General features: G+C 34.8%; 2 protein-coding genes and 1 long non-coding RNA gene across 4 annotated transcripts; all 3 read left to right on the top strand.

Moving 5' to 3' along the window:
* The first annotated feature begins 8,275 nt into the window (after positions 1-8,275).
* LOC146912509 (uncharacterized) lies at positions 8,276-11,552 on the top strand. Of its 2 annotated transcripts, XR_015016526.1 has the most exons (4): positions 8,276-8,783; positions 9,835-10,922; positions 11,013-11,096; positions 11,199-11,552. It is a non-coding gene; the product is annotated as an uncharacterized LOC146912509 (long non-coding RNA). The 2 variants fall into 2 exon arrangements; XR_015016525.1 differs by having other exon boundaries at positions 8,276-10,922.
* Positions 11,553-14,407: 2,855 nt separating this feature from the next.
* Positions 14,408-15,911, top strand: LOC146912508 (uncharacterized). Its single transcript, XM_085720741.1, has 2 exons — positions 14,408-14,684; positions 14,860-15,911. The coding sequence occupies exons 1-2, from the start codon at positions 14,408-14,410 to the stop codon at positions 15,909-15,911; spliced, it is 1,329 nt and encodes a 442-aa protein (XP_085576867.1).
* A 40-nt stretch (positions 15,912-15,951) lies between these two features.
* Positions 15,952-17,386, top strand: LOC146912507 (uncharacterized). Its single transcript, XM_085720739.1, has 2 exons — positions 15,952-17,057; positions 17,104-17,386. The coding sequence occupies exons 1-2, from the start codon at positions 15,952-15,954 to the stop codon at positions 17,384-17,386; spliced, it is 1,389 nt and encodes a 462-aa protein (XP_085576865.1).
* The last annotated feature ends 1,602 nt before the right edge of the window (positions 17,387-18,988 follow it).

The following is an 18,988-nucleotide window of genomic DNA, read 5'->3' as shown; positions in this document are numbered from 1 at the left end:
CTTCAACCGTTCCAAATTCATTTAACCTAGCTTTCTCACGCTTACTAATCTCAGGATTAACACTTTCATGCTACAATTAACATTGTAAAAATAAAAATGAATACACGTAAAATAAATTAAATAAAATTATCAAATTAACAAAATACTGATTCTAAATTAACTTTTACCTGATTTTCGTCCTCGTCGTCGACGCCGGCATCATCTGCGGCGGGATCATCTGGCGCATCCTCATCGTCGGAATCAGCGGAGCGAGCAACAGCATCGAGTTCTTCTTCGTCCTCTTCTTCAATCAGATCGTTAACGTTCTCAACCTCTTCTTCTTACAATTTTTATCCTCTCTACCAGAGCCACTGACAAAATAGCTGGAACAAATGGACAAAAGACACACTGCAACTAAGAAAAGGAGTCGGCGCAACGACCCTACAATTCAATCAGCAAGCTGAACCAAGAAACGCCTACATGGACCCTTCAATAGTTGGATTTTCCACAAAACCACCGATCTACATGACCAAACCCTTTGAAAATGGCCGCACAGCAAATAGATGGTTCATTGGCAGAGAGAGCGAATGAGAAAGAGAGAATAGCAAAATGTGGGAAGGAGGATTTCAGTGTTGGAAACGTAAGAAGTTGAAAAGGTGAGAATGAGGATTTTGGAAACACAAACACAATCCCAAATTGACGACTGCAATATGCGTTGGAATAGCAAAATAGTTGTTGGAAATAACAAATCGCGTATTATGAATTGCGGGAGGGAAAATAGGAATAGATAGTGGAATGCTGATTAGGATTAGCATTTGGGAGGAGTTAATGCTTGCAAAGTGGAGGGAAAAATGAGGGGGAAAAATTAGGGTTAAGGATAGCTTTGGGGATAAGCTTTAGTAAGTAAGATTTAGGATTGTGACAAATTATGCTTATTTGCTAAGTTAACTCTTTCTTTTTTGTATTTTCCTACATATTATTTTTTTTTTTTTGAATAAAAGACGACATATATTATTGATGATATTTGTCCATTAGGACATTAGTTATAATACAAGGGGTGGTCTCATTAAGCCATACAGTATTGGGCCCTATAAGAGATTGTTGGGCAAGCTTATGGGCCGTGCCATTTCCTTTTCTACCCACATGTTTGGTATTTTCCTACATATTTGGATCAAATGAAACAAGGAAAATTATGCACCATTTCTCGTGGAATAATTAGGTTTTTGGTTTTTCTTTAAGAGAGAACTTATCTTTAATAATTTAATGCAATTCTTTTTTGAAGAAATTTTTTAATGCAATTCTATTCAAGAAGGTTAAAACATTGGTCATGACTTTTCTTGCTTAATGTTTGAGCTATGAAATTTTTTTTTTTGTTGGTGCATCTTTTATTTTGCTGATTCTTTATATCATTTACTACTTTAGTTGTTTAATTTGCTTGGAACTCTAAGAATAGAACATATCGCAACAACTTTTAAAATATATCTTTTACTTACTTCAGTTTCTGTCAAAAATACAAACCTACTTTAAACCTAGGGTCCATGACTATGATATATGTACAAAGATATGTGCATTACTTGTTTATGTAAATTAGAAAGAACAAAAAAAATAGCATACATATTACATCGTTGGCTCATTTGATGACCTTTGAAAACTTCAATTTTTGCAGGCAAAGTACATGACATTGTTGTTTGCTTTAATTCCACTCCAGGAATTGGAATTGGTAAAGGCATCACTAATGTTAATGATGAAAATAGTCCGAAACTTAACTAAAAACTACTGTAGTTCATTTTTATCAATTTTTTATGTTGTTTGTTCATGTAATAATAATGAAGTATTTATGTTGGGGCTTGAGATTAATTACTATGTTTTACATGCGCCACTAGGGCTGGAAATGAGTCGAGTCGAACCTGTCTGAGCTCGACTCGATAAGGATCGGTTCAGCTCGAAACTCGGCTCGAGTTCGACACGAACTCTTTTTTCAGCTCGAGTTCGGCCCGTTTAAAGTTCACGAATAGTCCGGTTCGACTCGTTAGGTTCAGTTCGTTTGTTCAAATCCATAACTCAAAAGTCATTTTTTTGTTTTGTCAAAGAAAGGTAAAAAAGTATAGATCTTAGACGGAACAAGTTTCACACCAGCACAACATTTTGAGCAAACACACAACATTGTTACATAGATTAGAAAAAGGAGTACAGCAAACAAGCATATTTTCTACAAAGCCATATTATTCCATTTCAACAAGAACCATTAATTATTTCCACCAATATTATTCCTGCCCTCTTTTGATCGAACATCAATGATGATCCTAGATCATTCGAAACAAAATGAAGAACAAAAACTATGAATAGATTATAAATTATAGGTAGAAAAAAAAATTATCCATAAAGTTGAGTGATGGAAACCATAAAATGAAGAAGAAATAAAGTTGATCCTCTAATTACGTGATGGAAACCATAAAATGAAGAAGAAATAAAGTTGATCCTCTAATTACAAAAGTAATTTAGTTGATGATTCTAAAGGATATACAAAGAGATAATGAGAGTAAAGTAAAGCTTCAAAGTTAACATCTTAATGAAAATTTCTACACGTTGGAAAGAGGTGTATGGTATACTAAATACTAAATTTTAAAGTAATTTTTATTTTTTTAAAAGGAAAGTCAACGAGTCAAGAAGGAATAAATTTAAGTAACATTGGAAAAAAGTTGATATATATTTTTCTTTTTTAAAATTAAAAGTAAAGTTTAAGGTATATATATAATCGAGTTAGTTCATGAACCAAACGAGCCGAACTATACATAGTTCATGTTCAGCTCATTTAGTTAACGAACTTAATTTTCTGCTCAAGTTCAGCTCATTTGGTTCATGAACCAAGTTCAACGAGTTAATTGTCGAATCGAGTTTTGAACTATTTTCGAGTTGGTTCGGTTCATTGTCAGCCCTACGCGCCATGCAGATGCAGGGTTTCACGCTAGTTTATTAAAAATATTGTTCTTGTTGTCTTGCTTTCTTGAATTCCAATGGATGGCTATATGTGTGTTGAAGGACAAATAAGAATAAAATTGTAATTGAACTTGATCAAGGATTCCATCACATAATGGAATATGATGGAAACGGATACCATCAAATGGAGTATCTATTTCATTCCATCTTATTTTAATTTATTTAAACAGAGAAACACCCAGGTCACTTCATTAATTATATTATATTTCATCTCATTTGGTATATGTTTATTATTACAATGGGTATACCCTCGATCATGTGACACACCATAATACTCTCTTTCATATTTTGCATTCTAGATCTCCTCTCTTTAATTTTTTATATAAAATTAATCTGTACCATTAATATTCATCCAAACGTTGTGATTTAACTCTCTTATCTTTCACAATTGACGAGGATAGTGTTCACCTATTCTTCACATGTCCAAGTAGTTGTAAGATCAATTGAACAAAATCATACTTACGTTGCAATAAAATTTTCGAACCTCACACCATTAACATTTTTCTCCCATGTTTATCAAACTCTCTACCTACATCAATATCTCCAATAATTCTTTTTTCTAAGGGGCACATTTTATATCGTCACTTTTGTTATAAATTATGCAAATCTATCAAACATAAATCATATTGATTTCAACTTATTTTTACTTAAAATCAATTTTTGTGGTTGTAAAATCAAAGGCACACATATTGTGTCACGTCTTTACCTTATGTTTAAGTTGATACTTTGGTGGTTTAATGCTTTGGTTGTTTGCTTCACCCATATTTTCTCCCTCTTTGTGCCTTTATGTATAATTTAGGGAAATTGGAAAACCAAAATGGTGCCTTTATTTTGAGAATATCCTCATGGCTATTTATTTTTCTATTTTGCATTTTCCCTTTTCCTTACAAGTAGTACAACTAGCACTACAAGAAAAAACGCGTTTTGCGACTTTTAAAATTGTTGATTGCGACTGTTAGAAGGGTCGCAAATGTACATTTGCGACTGTTCCCCAACAGACGTTAATGTTGGGGTCGCAACAGTCATTTGTGACCTTTCATAGAACAAACGCACCAACTGCCGCAAAAGGTATTGCGACAGTTCCCAACAGTCGCAAATGTAGAGCTTACACATGGTTTTGAAGGGACTTGCGACCCTTCACAACTGTCGCAAAGTTGGCACTTTAATTTAATTTAAATGGGCTTGCGACCCCTCACAACAGTCGCAAATGTTTATTTTTAAAAAAAAAATTAAATGGTGCAATTTTTGTTGACGATTTAGATAAATATATTAATGAATACTTAAAATACAGAAATATATAACTAAAGATATTTAAATCTCATTCATATGAATCCACAAAAATGTTACAAAATCAAACAAGGAAAACATAAGAGTTTATGAAACAGACTCCCATCTTTAAGATTTTCATCAGTTGAGTATCCTAACTTCGAGAGAGTTTTTGCCATACACACTGCTACATGAACCTTATTTGCAAACTTGTAGCAAAATAGACTAATACTCAACCGTTGTAATCCAACAATATAACCTACAAAAAAACACCTTATTTAATCAATCAATGGTCATCATTTCTATCATCTTTATAAATCAATATGAAATTCCAATCAACTGATATGAAACACATTGAACATATTGCCTAAAGACATATAACTCTTAGTAATACTAATAGCCATAGATCCATGAATATTTTACATCTATTTTTATTTCTATTGTTTGTTTCTGAACACAGAAGTAGCACAGACCCAAAAAATAAAGCAAAATGCAGCCAGCCTAAACAGAATACAAGTTATAGCCCTGCAATCCGGATTAACACCTCTAGATTGCGCCACTGTAATTACGCCTATTGATCACCCCACAACCTGCTGGACCTATATATGACAGCCCCGACGCAACAAAGAAAAAAATGCACTGCACATCAAGGAATAATGCAGTCAGCAGACCCACAAAAACCCGCAAAATCTCCAACACAACAGGCAGCAGCTGTAGCACAACACAACACAACACCTAACACAATCCTCTAGTTTGTGTTCCATTCGAAAGAAAAAAAGATAAGACAAGAATCTAATTCACAAAACAAAACCTACCTTTGGTTCCAAGTTGCAATGTAATAGGCTTTTCTTTTTGACTTGTTTTTGACTGTTAAATCAGATAGGTTTACAAGGTCTATGGTACCTTGTAACAGAGTTAAGCTCAGATAAATTATGTCAACTCAAAGTGATAAACTATGTCAACTCAAAGTGCTAATTAAGGACTACTGAAACCCGATAACATCGGCTTATGTTTTCTCAACAAAAAATATACCCCCTAGCAAAAAGTGGAAAAAAGAGGACATAACTAAATCAATTCAACACTACTACTCTTACATCAATATAAAGATCAATAGTGCCACGTAACAATAATTAATACTCAACATATATATTATGTAATCAAACAACACCAAAATCAAAACAAGTTGTCAAAAATAACCACAATGGAATAACCATTAGCTATTTATTACAGAGAAGCTCACAAGACCACTTAATTGCATTCAATGTGAAACAAATAAATCATTACCCTTTCCTTCTTAACTCCCTATAGAGTGAACCCACATATAATTTAGGATGTTCACATGCAACTCTCAATTTTTCAAAATTTTACTTATAAAAATAGAACCAAAATTATACAAAAGACCAAAGTATGTATTATTTATAAGTTAAGGGATACAAATAAAATGAAAAACTTAAAATACCAAAATAAAACCTAATGAAAAACTTAGACACATGGTATACTTTTCCTATCTTGTCTTTTTGTGATAGTGATATTAGGAATGCCTGTAGAAGAACCAATGGAAGATAGTGTGAGGAAGAGATATATCTTAGAATTTGGTAATTATGTGAAGAGAAGAATGCTAAAGTTTTGTGACCAAAGTTTGGCTATCAAAGAATTTAAGCTCTATATATACGGTTTTGTACTTATCTATATGTCAAAGGATGTTGATATTTGGTTGAAATTGCACTACAAGAAAAAACGCGTTTTGCGACCTTTAAAATTGACAATTGGGACTGTTAGAAGGGTCGCAAATGTACATTTGCGAATTTTCCCCAACAGGCGCTAATGTTGGGGTCGCAACAGTCATCTGCGACCCTTCGTAGAACAGCCGTTCCAATCGTCGCAAATGTTATTGCGACAGTTCCTAACAGTCGCAAATGTTTAGTTTTTTTTTTAAAAATAAATGAATGGTGCAATTGCGACCCTTCACAACAGTCGCAAATGTTAAGTTTTTTTAAAAAAAAAATTGAATGGTGCAATTGCGACCCTTCACAACAGTCGCAAATGTTTAGTTTTTTTAAAAAAAAAAAATTGAATGGGGCAATTTTTGTTGACAATTTAAATGAATATATTAATAAATACTTACAATACATAAATATATAACTAAAAATTTCTAAATCCCATAAATATAATTCTTTTAATAGTAACAATCAAAACAAGAGATAAAGTACATGGTTTAAACATTCAAAAACCAAAACACTAGTGGAAATTTAAGTCTCTGAAGGTGCATTACAATTCTATTCACAATAGTAGCTCTTGCGTGTGAGAAGCTTTTTCACATGATTATACCAGCAACAGTCGCAAATTTGTACTTTGAGGCAGTTTTGAAGCAAGGGTCGCAGATGAAGTGTCGCAAAATGCTAAATTTCTTGTAGTGTTGGCTCGTGAATGTGGTGTTAAGGTAATAGAGTATTACCAAAAGGTACTGATAGGTCAGAAGCAATACCATGTCTTTCCTATAAGTGTCATTGAAGCCAAATCACTTACAAAGTTGGTGTTGGACGGGTTTATCAACATTGATCCAATAATCATGAATTATTCAATCAAGTTTTTCTCATTGAGGGTATTGTCACTAAGGCGTGTACTTTTGGGAGATGAACATGCAATTAACCACCTCATCTCTTTTTGTCATTTGATTGAATATATAACTTTGGACAAATGTAAGGTGTTAAGTTCTGATGGTGGCTCAAGGGATATGAAGTCTTTGAGCATTAGTGGTCTACAAAAGCTCAAGAGCGTTGATGTTTCAGGAATAAAATATGTTTCTATTGATGCCTCGAGTCTTGAGAATTTTTGTTACAATCCTAATTACGGTGCACCATCGAAGATTGATTTTGATAGGTTGGAAATTTTAAGGAGTTATACTTGTGGTCTGTGGCGAGTACTTCAACAAACAAGTGGTTTCTTGAATTGTTTCCGAAATTCCCTTTTCTTGAGAGTGTGAAATTAAATTCTTGTAAAATGCCTAGATTGATATTTCAAGTGTTCGACTTAAGAGGTTGGAGTTTTGGCATTCCTCTAACTTGAAGGAGGTTAATATTAATTCTCTGTTAGGAAACATGACATCCAATGAAGGAATGAGAGAAAACTCAAAGAATATTTTCTATTGATGATAAAAGTGTATATTACAATGATAAGAGATGCCTACAAGTATATATACTACTACAAACTAGTATCTAACATATATCTCTAATAGTCCCCCTCAAGTTGGAAGGTGCTGAAAACACTTCCAACTTGAAATGAGAAAATACAGGGAAAGATGCCGGAAACACATCGGCTAAAAACATAGTCATCAAACAAGTGCTTATCCAACAAGAAGCAACCACAACTCAAGGTTGAACCAATTGAAGGAAGAAGTATCAAAGCAACGATTAACCACCATCCGGTAGAAGCAATCATCAACAAAGCCAATTAAGGCACAACACTTAACTATTCATGACGGAAGCTTATCAACATGGCTGATCCATCATGAACAGAAGCACAAGACAAGAAAAACAAGGATATCAAAAATCAATGATGATATCCAAAAGAAAAAGAAGCGCAAGGAAGGGCCAAAATCTACAATGGAAGGAGGTCATATGTTGAACAAACTTCACACCAAAGGTACCATGAAGCAACAAGACCAAGGTTCCAAGAGATATAAAAAGAGATACCCTCCAATGCCGAGCTGAGACAAAAGAACAAATGCAACCTGCATACACTACTAGAAAATATACATTTGACATCAGAGCTTTCACATCAGTGGGAAAATGCCTGAGGGGAAAATGCCTGAGGAAAGGTTATCACATCAGCTGAGGGAATGCCTGAGGGGGAAAATAGATACCAAAGGGTTTTCACATCAGTGGAACTAATGCATGAGGGAAAAGATAGACACGGTGGCAATTTCGTAATACTGGTGAAATTTACATCTAAAATTTTCCACATCAGTGGATATAGTCACCTGAAGGGAAAACATAAAAAATAAACAAATACCAAATTCTAGCTCATTCTTTTCACTCACGTTCTTTCTCTCTTCTCAACCCAGTACCAAAACCTTGTATTCTCCACCACCAAATTCAGTCCCAAATTCGTTCCCACCACCACAAATACCCTTCAATTGAGGTTTTTTTTTTCCAATTTCCTTCAAGTGTGTTGGAAGGATCGATTGAGTTCACTTCCCTCTCGTTGGAGCAAAACCCTAGATCTACAACACTTCATCTACTCTGCCCAGTTCATTTCTTCGAAGAAGAATCTGTCAAGCACATATACGACAACAACTTCAGTGATTTCATAGATAGTCACTACTATTCCTCCTCCTTCGTTGGCCCTCTCGTCAAATTCTAAAAACCCCAAATCTCCTATCCTCTTTCAATCTCATTATAATGGGTATAATATTAGACTGTTATTGAAAGTTTATTTTTGTTTATTTCTTTGCAGGTTGAAGATTTTGGTGATTAATAGTTTAGTTCTATGGCCAAAAGATGCTTTCTTCTCTGCAGCAGTGGAGGTGTAAGAATCAGCTCGTATGCATTTCTCAGTTCCTCATTTCAATTCACGTTTTCTCTTTTGAAACCCTTTTTTATTTTATTTTATTTTCTTTTATTTTTTTATTTTTTTATGTTAAATCTGATTATTTAGTCACCATATTTGGTGAATTTTGTGTTTAATGATGTTTGAGATTGAAATTGATGTTTTGGGTATGTTAGCATCTACTTTTATTGTTTAGCAAAAACAAATTTTAAGTCATTACCCTCTCATATGCTTTTCTTTATAACTATACTATGAATCTGTGTTTGAACTTGGATTAACTACTTTTTTTTAAAAAAAAAATTTACTATATTTTTTTAATTTGTGTTAGTTTTTTTTTCATTAATGCATTCAAATGGGTTTTTTGGTGCTTCTAATGATCGGATCTTTAATAATAAAATTTGTGGTGTCGACGAAAAGGTGGAACAAATTAAGAGTTTAGCGTGGCAATGGAGTTTGAATAGATTGGTCTTGGTGTCCTGTTTATTTATGAGTGGTGTTGGAAACCCTGGGAGTTCTTGAATCGTTAATTGGTGTTGCTTGCTTTGTTTGAGGCGGGTTAGGTGTGCTTCTGTTATTTCGTACTGGTGTTTTATAGGAAGGGTCGGGGGTTTTATATTTAGTTTTTGTCTTGATTGGTGCTGCACGGTCCTGTTTTGGAATGGGTAGGCACGCCCCTGTTTTGTTGAGTCCCCCACTTTGCTTTGTAGGTGGATCTCTTTTATATATATTGAACCGTTCAAAAAAAAAGACTGATTATGTCATAGTGTAGGCTACAGACTATTTGATAATCAAACATTTTAAAAGTCAAAATACTTCAAAAGAACTTTGAACTGAAAATGGATTAAATTAATGTTTGATGTGGCTATTCTAGATGATACTCATAATGCCACTGTGAAGGTATATAAATTCGTTACCTCACCGAAAGCCACACCTCCTTTCGTTTGTGTTCTTTGTCCTTCACTTTCTCTACTTAATTCATAATTGAATCCATTGAGTTTTGTGTTTCAATATTTTCCATTTTTTTGTGTTTCATTGATTATGCAGCTTCATGGGAGATTGGTAGGTGAAGTAATGAGGTATTGTATATTTCTTCTTCAATTTTATGTTATTTTTATCATTTGAACCGTCAAATTGTTCATTAAATGAATCAAACAAGATATGTATGCTCTAGCCTCACCATTTTCCTATCTATTTAATTAATATTGGGAATGCTGAGATCCTCTTCTTAAATTTCTTCTCTTTATCAACTAATCAAAGAATTTGAAGCTACTCACAAGGTTATTGTTATATTTGAAGCCATCCCTTCCAGCCACTTGGTATATCATCTATCTTTATAAATCTGCTTTGTCTCTGATTTTTGTTTGATTATTGTCATTGGTTATGTGTATATTACTAACAATGACTTTAAAATAATGTCTATATATTTTATGGTTTTCGTTGTGATTTAATTTAATTATGTATTTGAGTGAGATCTATAAAACATTATCAATTTAAAGGCTTATTATATTGTTAAGGGATTGCCATTTTAGTTTTGTTTTTACTTAATTGAATTTTTTAATGTTTAAATGTACTAATGAAGAGATAAAGAAACCACGTGTGATATTAGTGACTAGTGATAAAATGATTTTAATAACTTGAAGTTTGTTAAATATGAGTATTGTAACGTGACCATCCACTGAGTCACGTGTAATGTTAAATATGAATATTAGTAACATTGAAAGCAATGTCATATATGTATTTTGTGGATTTTAAGTGACAGATTTTGTTCCTTGTTGTGTTGAATGTTTTTTTGTTTGTTTTACTTGATAAAGGAGGTCGAAATTCTCTCGTGGATTTGGTCATTACATAGGCTTAAAAATCCTCCTTGCCTCTATTATGAATGGTGTTGGGATCCTGAGGATTGTTTAAAGAGTTAGCTGTGTTTGTAATGGAGGATGGGCTAGTGCTTTTGAAGGGAGTTAGTGGTGCATTTATACCTGGTGTTCTCACAGCTTTGATGGGTGTTAGTGGAGCTGGTAAAACTACTTTGATGGCTGTTTTGGCTGGTAGGAAAACTAGTCGTTATATTGATGCGAACCGTTAGGAACACGGTTGACACAGGAAGAACAATTATATTTGAATCTTTTGATGAGGTAAGAAATGATATAATGAAATGAACGTATTTATGAAAATTTCTTTGCTCATGTGGACTCAAATCTAATATATGTTACATGTGATTCTAGTTATTCTTGTTGAAGAGTAGAGGACAAGAAATATATGCTGGGTCATTAGGTCGTTATTCTAATCAATTGATCAAGTACTTTGAGGTTCGATTTGATGCAACTTAAATTCAATTTTACTTCAACAAGTGAACAACCATAATTCTTGAATCACCCTTTACTCATTTTCTTATATTTTCTGTTGTCTAGAGTATTGAAGGAGTAAGTAAAATAAAAGATGGATATAACCCAGCAACATGGATGTTAGAAGTGACAAGTCTAGCACAAGAAGTTGCATTAGGTGTTGATTTTCATGAGATATACAAAAATTCTGAGCTATCTAGGTAAGAAATAATATACAATTGTAAGGGCTAGACAAAGTTCAAAGAATATGTGTGCTAATACAATAGTCTAGTAAAGTTAATATGTATGGAGCTTTAGTGATCCTCTGAACTAAGCTTTAGTATGTATGGCTCTATAGGTATTTTTGTATTAAGCTTTTGCTATATGCAGGACCTTTTATTATGATTTTGTGTTTGTTAATAATAATTTTTATTGATTGGATATCTAATTGGTTTCCAACTGTATGAAACAGATTTGGTACTGCAGTAAGCTTGCATGAAAATTATAAAAAAACTATCAGTATTTTTCACATCGGTGGGCATGTTAGCCGATGTGAAACATACATATTTGCCATCAGTTTCAATGGTACACCCGATGTGAAAACCTTATTTGTACTATTTAATTATCACATTTCAAATCTGTGATTAGTTGCCCGATGTGGAAAACAACTTTTCACATCAGTTCCATACCCGATGTGAAATGTTACAGACATACAACCTCACCCTTAGTCACATCGGGTGGGACCCGATGTGAAAAGTCAATTTCAACTGATGTCAAATGTCATTTCTGTAGTAGTGATACTACAGGGCATGTCAACCTGGTTGGTTACTTAACTTTATTCATCTTTTATTTTGCTGATTTTTCCTCAAATGATTGGTTGTTTGCTTGCACTCATAAAATAGAACATATATCTCAACAACTTTTAAAATATATCTTCAACTGACTTCTTTTGGTCTTGGAACAAAATGGGACAAACTCCATCGAACATGAATATTTGAAATTTGTATATAATAGCTTGGTTTTTGTGTGCTTACACTTCACCCATTTCAAAAAAATAAAAATAAATAAATAAAAACTCCCTGGATCCCTTATATATAGACCTCTTGGTTAACTTCACAACTCACACTACCTATCCCCTTCTTCTTCTCTCTTGTCATCATATTGACCTTTTATTCAAGATATAACAGTAAAATCCAACTCTATAAATTTCTCTAGTTTTTTGTATTACTTAATTAACTTAAAATACCATGCTTTCTCTGTGGGGATCTTATGGTTGATAATTAATTAATTATGCCTCTGGCATGGTTTTTTCTAAACTACATGTAGTTGAAAATAATGCTTGTTGCAAGCCTCACATAGCAATAAAACCTGTGATTTCTTATTTCTCTTTTGCACATATCACACTCTATCGTAGTTGCTGTACAATTTTGTCATCTTTTTTCTTTCCTTTTTTTACTTCTATATTATTGAAGCAATTAAAAGTTACTAGTTTCTTATCTATGTTGGTTTCCTTTTTCTGTTATTCTAAGTTTGTCTTTGTTAGTTTCTTTGATGTTAGTAGATACTTACAGTGTTAAATATTTGATATTAATTTTTTTTACTAATCCTTGTTTGTGTTGTTCATTTCTTATGCTTACTACAGTTTAGTGCTTACATCTCACAATGGAAAACACGGGAACAACGGAACCTATAATTGAAATGAAGCAACTAACAGAAACAATGGAAAAGTTGCAACAAAATATGGAATGGTTGGAAATGATCACTGCAACCGTATTCCAACGGATGAATGCCAAGGTCAATGAAATCACGAATGCCTTGAACACACTTCAATCGCAAGTTGTACCAAAAAATCAACAGGTGAAAAATGTTAACCCCGATTTCCAAAATGTAATGTATTGTATGAATTTTTAAAATGTTTGATTACTATGCAATATGTGATGTAAAAAGATTAATTAACAAGTGCATCAATACATTTAAATTTAGAGGTCGTTCCTCCCTAGTTCCAAATACTCATTTCATTAAAAAACCGTATCAAAATTAAAAAATGTTGTCTCAGAATGAATTTAAGAAATGTTACTCAGTTAATAGAGTTATTTACTTATAGATATAGATACCTGTAGTTGTTATTATGAGATTTTGATTTTAATTTAGTTCAATATTGTTACTTAGATGTTAATTAGTTTCTTATCAATGTTACTTCTAGATATTAATTAGTGTCTTATATCTGTTGATTTAGTTCAATAGATACTTATAAAATTGCATGACCAACGATGAGGGGTGGATCTGGACATAAAAAATCAGTGAGGCTAATTTTTTTTCACCCAATTACTAAGAGATATCATAAACCATTCCATTTCAGTTTCAATCTAAATGTTTTAGAGCAAAATGGTGGTGAAATTATCTTTTGACTGTGTCGGTGTCCAAACGGAAAGAAAAAAAAAAGAAAAGAGTGAGGCCATGTTGGGAGAGGAAAACGATAAAACTTGGCTGAGAGGAGAGGTGAGGGTGAGAGAAATCTAATAGTAGAAAATTGAGAAGATAGAAAGAAATGTGTTTGGTGTGTGTTTTGGAATTTGTAAGGAAAATGTAGGGTGTTGGTAGTATTGGGCTGGTTGAGTGTGGTTTTGATTAAAAATAGACAATTTTTTAAAAAAATTGGGCTGGACTGGGCTGGGCTGGGCTGGGCTGGTGTGGCTATTGCCACACCCTACCTTAAGCAGATGAATGTTGCTCTCCACCCAGCACATTTTGCTCGCACCTTGCAGCCATGCCAAATTTACCCTTGCGCAAGTTAACTCACACCACGCAAGTTAACTCACGCAACGCAAGTTAACTCACGCTGCGCAAGTTAACTCACGCAATGTTCCTGTTTTTGAACAAAACCCATCAGTCCGAACTCCAACCACCATTTTCTTTCCCTCCACCTTCAAAAACCCAAAAAGTGCGATTTTTTGGGTCAAAATCATCATCTCAAATCATTGCAAATCGTCAGGAAGCAAGTTTCTACGCTCATCAAGCATCAAATATCAGGTATTGTATCATCTAAACTCATCTCATTTTGCTGGTTTTTGAGCTTGGTTCGTCTGGTTGTCGTAGGCACTAGGGCTAGTTACGCATGTTAACTTGCGCGAATTAACTGTCGCAAGTGTTAAAGCCATGTGTGACTTAAGTCACGCCAGTGTACAGTAATGTTTTTTGAATTTTTAGCGCCACTTTTGTTCTTGGTTAGCTTGTTTCGCAAGTAATTTATTTATTCTTCCTTTGTAAATTTTTTTATTCAATAGATATATATGGAGATGGTTGACAAAGTCGCGGATGATGACGTTGAACCGAAACCGGCCAAAAAAGAAGGTTCCGGTGTAGGTTCCGGCGATGTCAAATCAAACTTTAATTTGAAACCATTTAAAGTCCAAATTCCAATTCAAGCTCGAATTGGTAAAATTGAAGAACCTAAACCGTTACCTACCGGTGTTATTTGTGAAGCTCGTGACACCGCCTCATTTTTTTACAACAAATGCAAGATGGAGAGAGCGAGAAGAGTTACTTACTTGGGTTCGCGGACAAGGGGTAAAGGCCGGATTTGGTGTTTGTATAGATAAATCTGTTATAAAAAGGCCGTACTTGACGATGCAATGTGAAAGGAGTGGGGTATACAAGCCACTTAAGACAAGGAATAAACCGAACCTTGAAGGCATTGGCTCAAGGAAATGTAATTGTCCGTTTAGGTTGAAAGGTTTCTTTGATAAAGATACAAATGATTCGTGGCTTGCAATGCTTTGTGGAATGCACAACCATGACTTGGAGGTGGGAAAGTTACAAGGACACCTAATTGCGGGTAGACTTCGTGCGGAGGATAAGAAAAAAGTTATTGAAATGACAAAGAGCTTGACGGTGCCTCGAAATATTCTCACGAATTTGAAGGAAAACAACAACGAAAGTGTGACAACAATCAAGCAAGTGTACAATGTGCGAACAAGATGGCGCAAGGGGGAAAGAGGTGACATGACGGAGTTGCAATTCTTGATTTCGAAGTTGGTGGAGCATAAGTACGTCTATTACACAAGATGCAATAGTGAGGAAACCACTCTTGAAGACATCTTTTTTGCTCATCCGGAGTCAATTAAATTGCTCAACACCTTTCCGACCGTTTTGGTCATGGACTCTACATACAAAACCAACAACTATCGAATGCCGTTGTTTGAGATAGTTGGTTGCACCTCTACAAAAATGCCGTATTCTGTTGGTTTCGCCTTTCTTCACTTTGAACTAGAGAATAACTTTGCTTGGGCACTTACCATATCGAAAGGTCTCTTGTACTCAAAAGACAACATGCCTAAGGTGATTGTCACCGATAGGGATGGTGCTTTGATGAAGGCCGTTGTCACAGTTTTCCCTGAGACATACACCATGATTTGTTATTTTCATATTGGGAAGAATGTAAGGTCTAAGTGCATCACGAATTGTAAAGTGGTGGCAAAGCCTCCTAAGGGTGCAAAACTTGACAAGAAAGAATTGAAGAAGAACAAGATGAAGAATAGCGTTGTTGTTGAGAAAGTGGTGAATGCTTGGAGAGAGTTGGTTGAATCTCCTACGGAGGAATCATATGCAAGTAATTTATTGAAATTCAAAGAGGCATGCATGATATTTCCGGAATTCATTAAATATGTCGAAGAAACGGTTTTGAGCCTTAAGGAGAAATTTGTGAGGGCATGGACGGATAAAGTCTTGCATATAGGGTGTAGAACCACCAACATTGTTGAATCCGCTCATGGAGTTTTGAAAAAAATATTTGAGGAGTAGCGTGGGTGATTTGGCATCATGTTGGGATGAAATTCACAAGATGTTGGCGGTGCAATTTGGTGAGATACAAGGTAGTTTCGGGAGGAACAAAACGGTCTTTGAGCACAAATACAAAAAGATCAAGATGATGAAAGAGTTGGAGGGTTATGTTTCTAGAAAAGCATTGATATTTATCTATGATGAATCGAAACGCTCCAAAACATTCGGATTTGGTGAGGAAGATTGTGGTTGTGTTCAAAAGACATCCTACGGGTTACCTTGTGCGTGTATTATTGCCATGAAGAGCAAGCAAAAATTGCCTCTTGTCTTGGATGATATATACCCTAATTGGAAAAGGTTGTGTGTACAAGGAGAGAAGATTGATGATGATTTTTCCGTGATGGAGGAGTGGAATGGCATTCAAGAACTTCTCAAGAAAAGCCCTTACAAAATGAAGCTCCACATCAAAGAGATGATGCATCAAATTGCATTTCTGGAAACCACGTTTTTGTCTCCGCCTTTGAAAAAGGTGGTAACCAAGGGAGCACCTAAAAGGAAGAGGACCACACTCAAAGTGTCATCAACGGGTCGAATCCCCTCTAGGTGTGAGACCATTGATTCTCAAAATCCGGATAGTCAACCTTCACAACCAAAGAGGTCACTTCCAAAGAGGAAAGATGCACGCCTTGGCACTTACTCCCGCTCACAAGCTTCATCCTCTACTTCAAAACCGTTTTGGAATATCCCATACATTTCACAAATTCCAAATATCATGAGGCCTTTTGTTGAAGAAATTGTGAATGTTAAAGGGGATGGTCATTGTGGATTCTGGGTGATAGCTAGGCACTTGGGGATGGATGAGGAAGATCATGTATTGATTCGTCAAGAACTTATTCAAGAGTTGAGAAATCATAAGAGTGACTACATGCCGATATATGACACGGAGGAGCGTTATAACATAATCTTGAATGGTTTATACCCTCCTAAACGTACAATTGGTGTTGCGCCTCCAGATAAGTGGATGACCACTCCGGATATGGGTCACATTATTGCTTCTTGCTACAAAAGACCCGTTGTTCTATTGACTTTGCCCGAAACGGGTGGTGTATGTGAGACATATTTCCCAATCCGAAGTGCTCCTCCACTTAATCCATATTCCAACATCATGTGTGTTTGCTTAATTCCCGACCACTATCTTCATGTGATTTTGAAGGAAAGGTTGTCCGTTACCACCGAGTTGTAAGGAGTGGATGAACAACAAGATTGGTGAGGCGGAGAATTGGCATTTTGCGTTTTTGGATAGACAAAACGCTTTCAATGAACTCATGTCTAAGGAGCCTAAGCCGCCAAAGAAACCAACAAATGAGCACAATCCAATTGTTTGTGATGATACTCCTACCCCACAAAAAAAGGAACAAGAATTTGAATGGACGGAAGACATGGAAGACGACGACAATTTAGGAATGTCACTAGACCTCTTAGATATGTTATTATAGGTTAGGAAAGTTATAGGTCGGTCGATGTTCGTCCTATTTTTTGGTGGTATTACACCCCGACGTATGTTTTGGTGGCCAGTTATGTAATTTGTATATTTGTGGTCAATATGTAACTAATATTATATATATTAAATGAAATGAATTATTTTTTTGGTGGCCGGTTATGTCACACCAATTATTGCTTGTATTACTTACTTTGTCTCTAATTATTCAACTATTTATTTTATCTCATTTATCTCATATTTGTTTTTCATTATATTTTTGTGAAGTTTGTCAGGTGAAACATGTCTGAAGATGCACAAGATCCGGTTAAACTTGAAGTCCGTTATGTAGATGTGAAAAAGAGTGCTTGGTTCACTGTAAACCCCACCGACAAGTTGGACGAGTTGAAGGCAAAGCTTGACGACTTCTTTATCCATATTGGTTCAAATCATAGAACACGTGATGTGATAGTAAATGTGTCAGGCCTGGACTTGGGGGAGGATAAGGAAGAGGACTTCTGGAAGACCGTGTATTATCCACAACTCGACGTTGATTTCATGTTTAGGGTAATGGTTGAGAATAATACTTTGTATCTTTTTGTCCGATCCGTTGAAGTGTAATCATTATTTAAGTTTAATAGTGTAATGTTTGACCGTTTATGTGAGATTATGTAATTTTATAAATTTATGGACAAATTTGTGTAATTTGGATCGTTTACGTGTCATTAAGTGTGTTTAAATGATTACGGGTCATTACCGGCGAATTTGTTTAATTAGGACCGTTTGGATCGTTATGTGTGATTATGTGATTGTGAAAAAAACGATGTTTTAGTGTAATTTTGATCGATTGTGTCGTATTATCCCATAATATTGTTAAACTGGCGTAAGTAGATTCAATTACGAGCATATTAAGGTTTGGACCCAAACTGCATTCAATGCACATCAGTACAACATTTAATGCTGTACTGATATATCAGTAGTGCGTGAGTTAACTCGCGCAAGTGTAATACATTGCGTGAGTTAACTCACATAGTGCTTTATACTATACGTGACTATGCGTTAGTTAACTAACGCATAGTTTTACACTTTCGCATCTTAATTCACGCGACGTTACTTAACTAACGCATAGTATTACACTTGCGTTAGTTAACTTGCGCAAGGGTAAATTTGGAATGGCTGCAGGGTGCGAGCAAAATGTGATGGGTGAAGAGCAAAATTCTAAGGAGATCCGCCCCTGAACGATGTATAAAAGTTCTGCATGGTATATAAAATTGCTCTATATCATGCTTGTTTTTTTATTATTTTTTTACATTTTTGGAAATCTTCTACAAATTGAAATCCCGTTGAAAGTTTTGACAGTCATATGATATATTAACTCTAAAGTTTTATACCTTATTTGTAGCGTTCTTGTATCCTAGAATTTGATGGTGCGCATCTAGTGGAAATCCTGGACCAGCTGGTGCAGGAGCTGTTCTGTATGCGGAAGATGGAACACCGATATCAAATTAATGCAACGATTCAATTGGTTTTTATTTTATATTGTAGCTGACTGTTATGTTTCTTTTCTTCGCAGCTCTATCGATTCCGTGAATCACTGGGTTATCAAACAAAAAATGCTGCT

Source organism: Medicago sativa, chromosome 6 (assembly GCF_051527215.1).
Source record: "Medicago sativa cultivar Bolivia chromosome 6, Bolivia_mono, whole genome shotgun sequence".
NCBI lineage: Eukaryota > Viridiplantae > Streptophyta > Magnoliopsida > Fabales > Fabaceae > Medicago > Medicago sativa.
This window is presented reverse-complemented; position numbering and strand designations above follow the sequence as displayed.

Coding starts and splice junctions, on each gene's coding strand:
- LOC146912508 (XM_085720741.1), top strand. CDS start 14,408: ATGGTTGACAAAGTCGCGGATGATGACGTTGAACCGAAACCGGCCAAA. Junction 14,685..14,859: donor TTCGCGGACAAGGGGTAAAG/GCCGGATTTGGT, acceptor TCTTTGATAAAG/ATACAAATGATTCGTGGCTT.
- LOC146912507 (XM_085720739.1), top strand. CDS start 15,952: ATGTTGGCGGTGCAATTTGGTGAGATACAAGGTAGTTTCGGGAGGAAC. Junction 17,058..17,103: donor AATCCATATTCCAACATCAT/GTGTGTTTGCTT, acceptor GTGATTTTGAAG/GAAAGGTTGTCCGTTACCAC.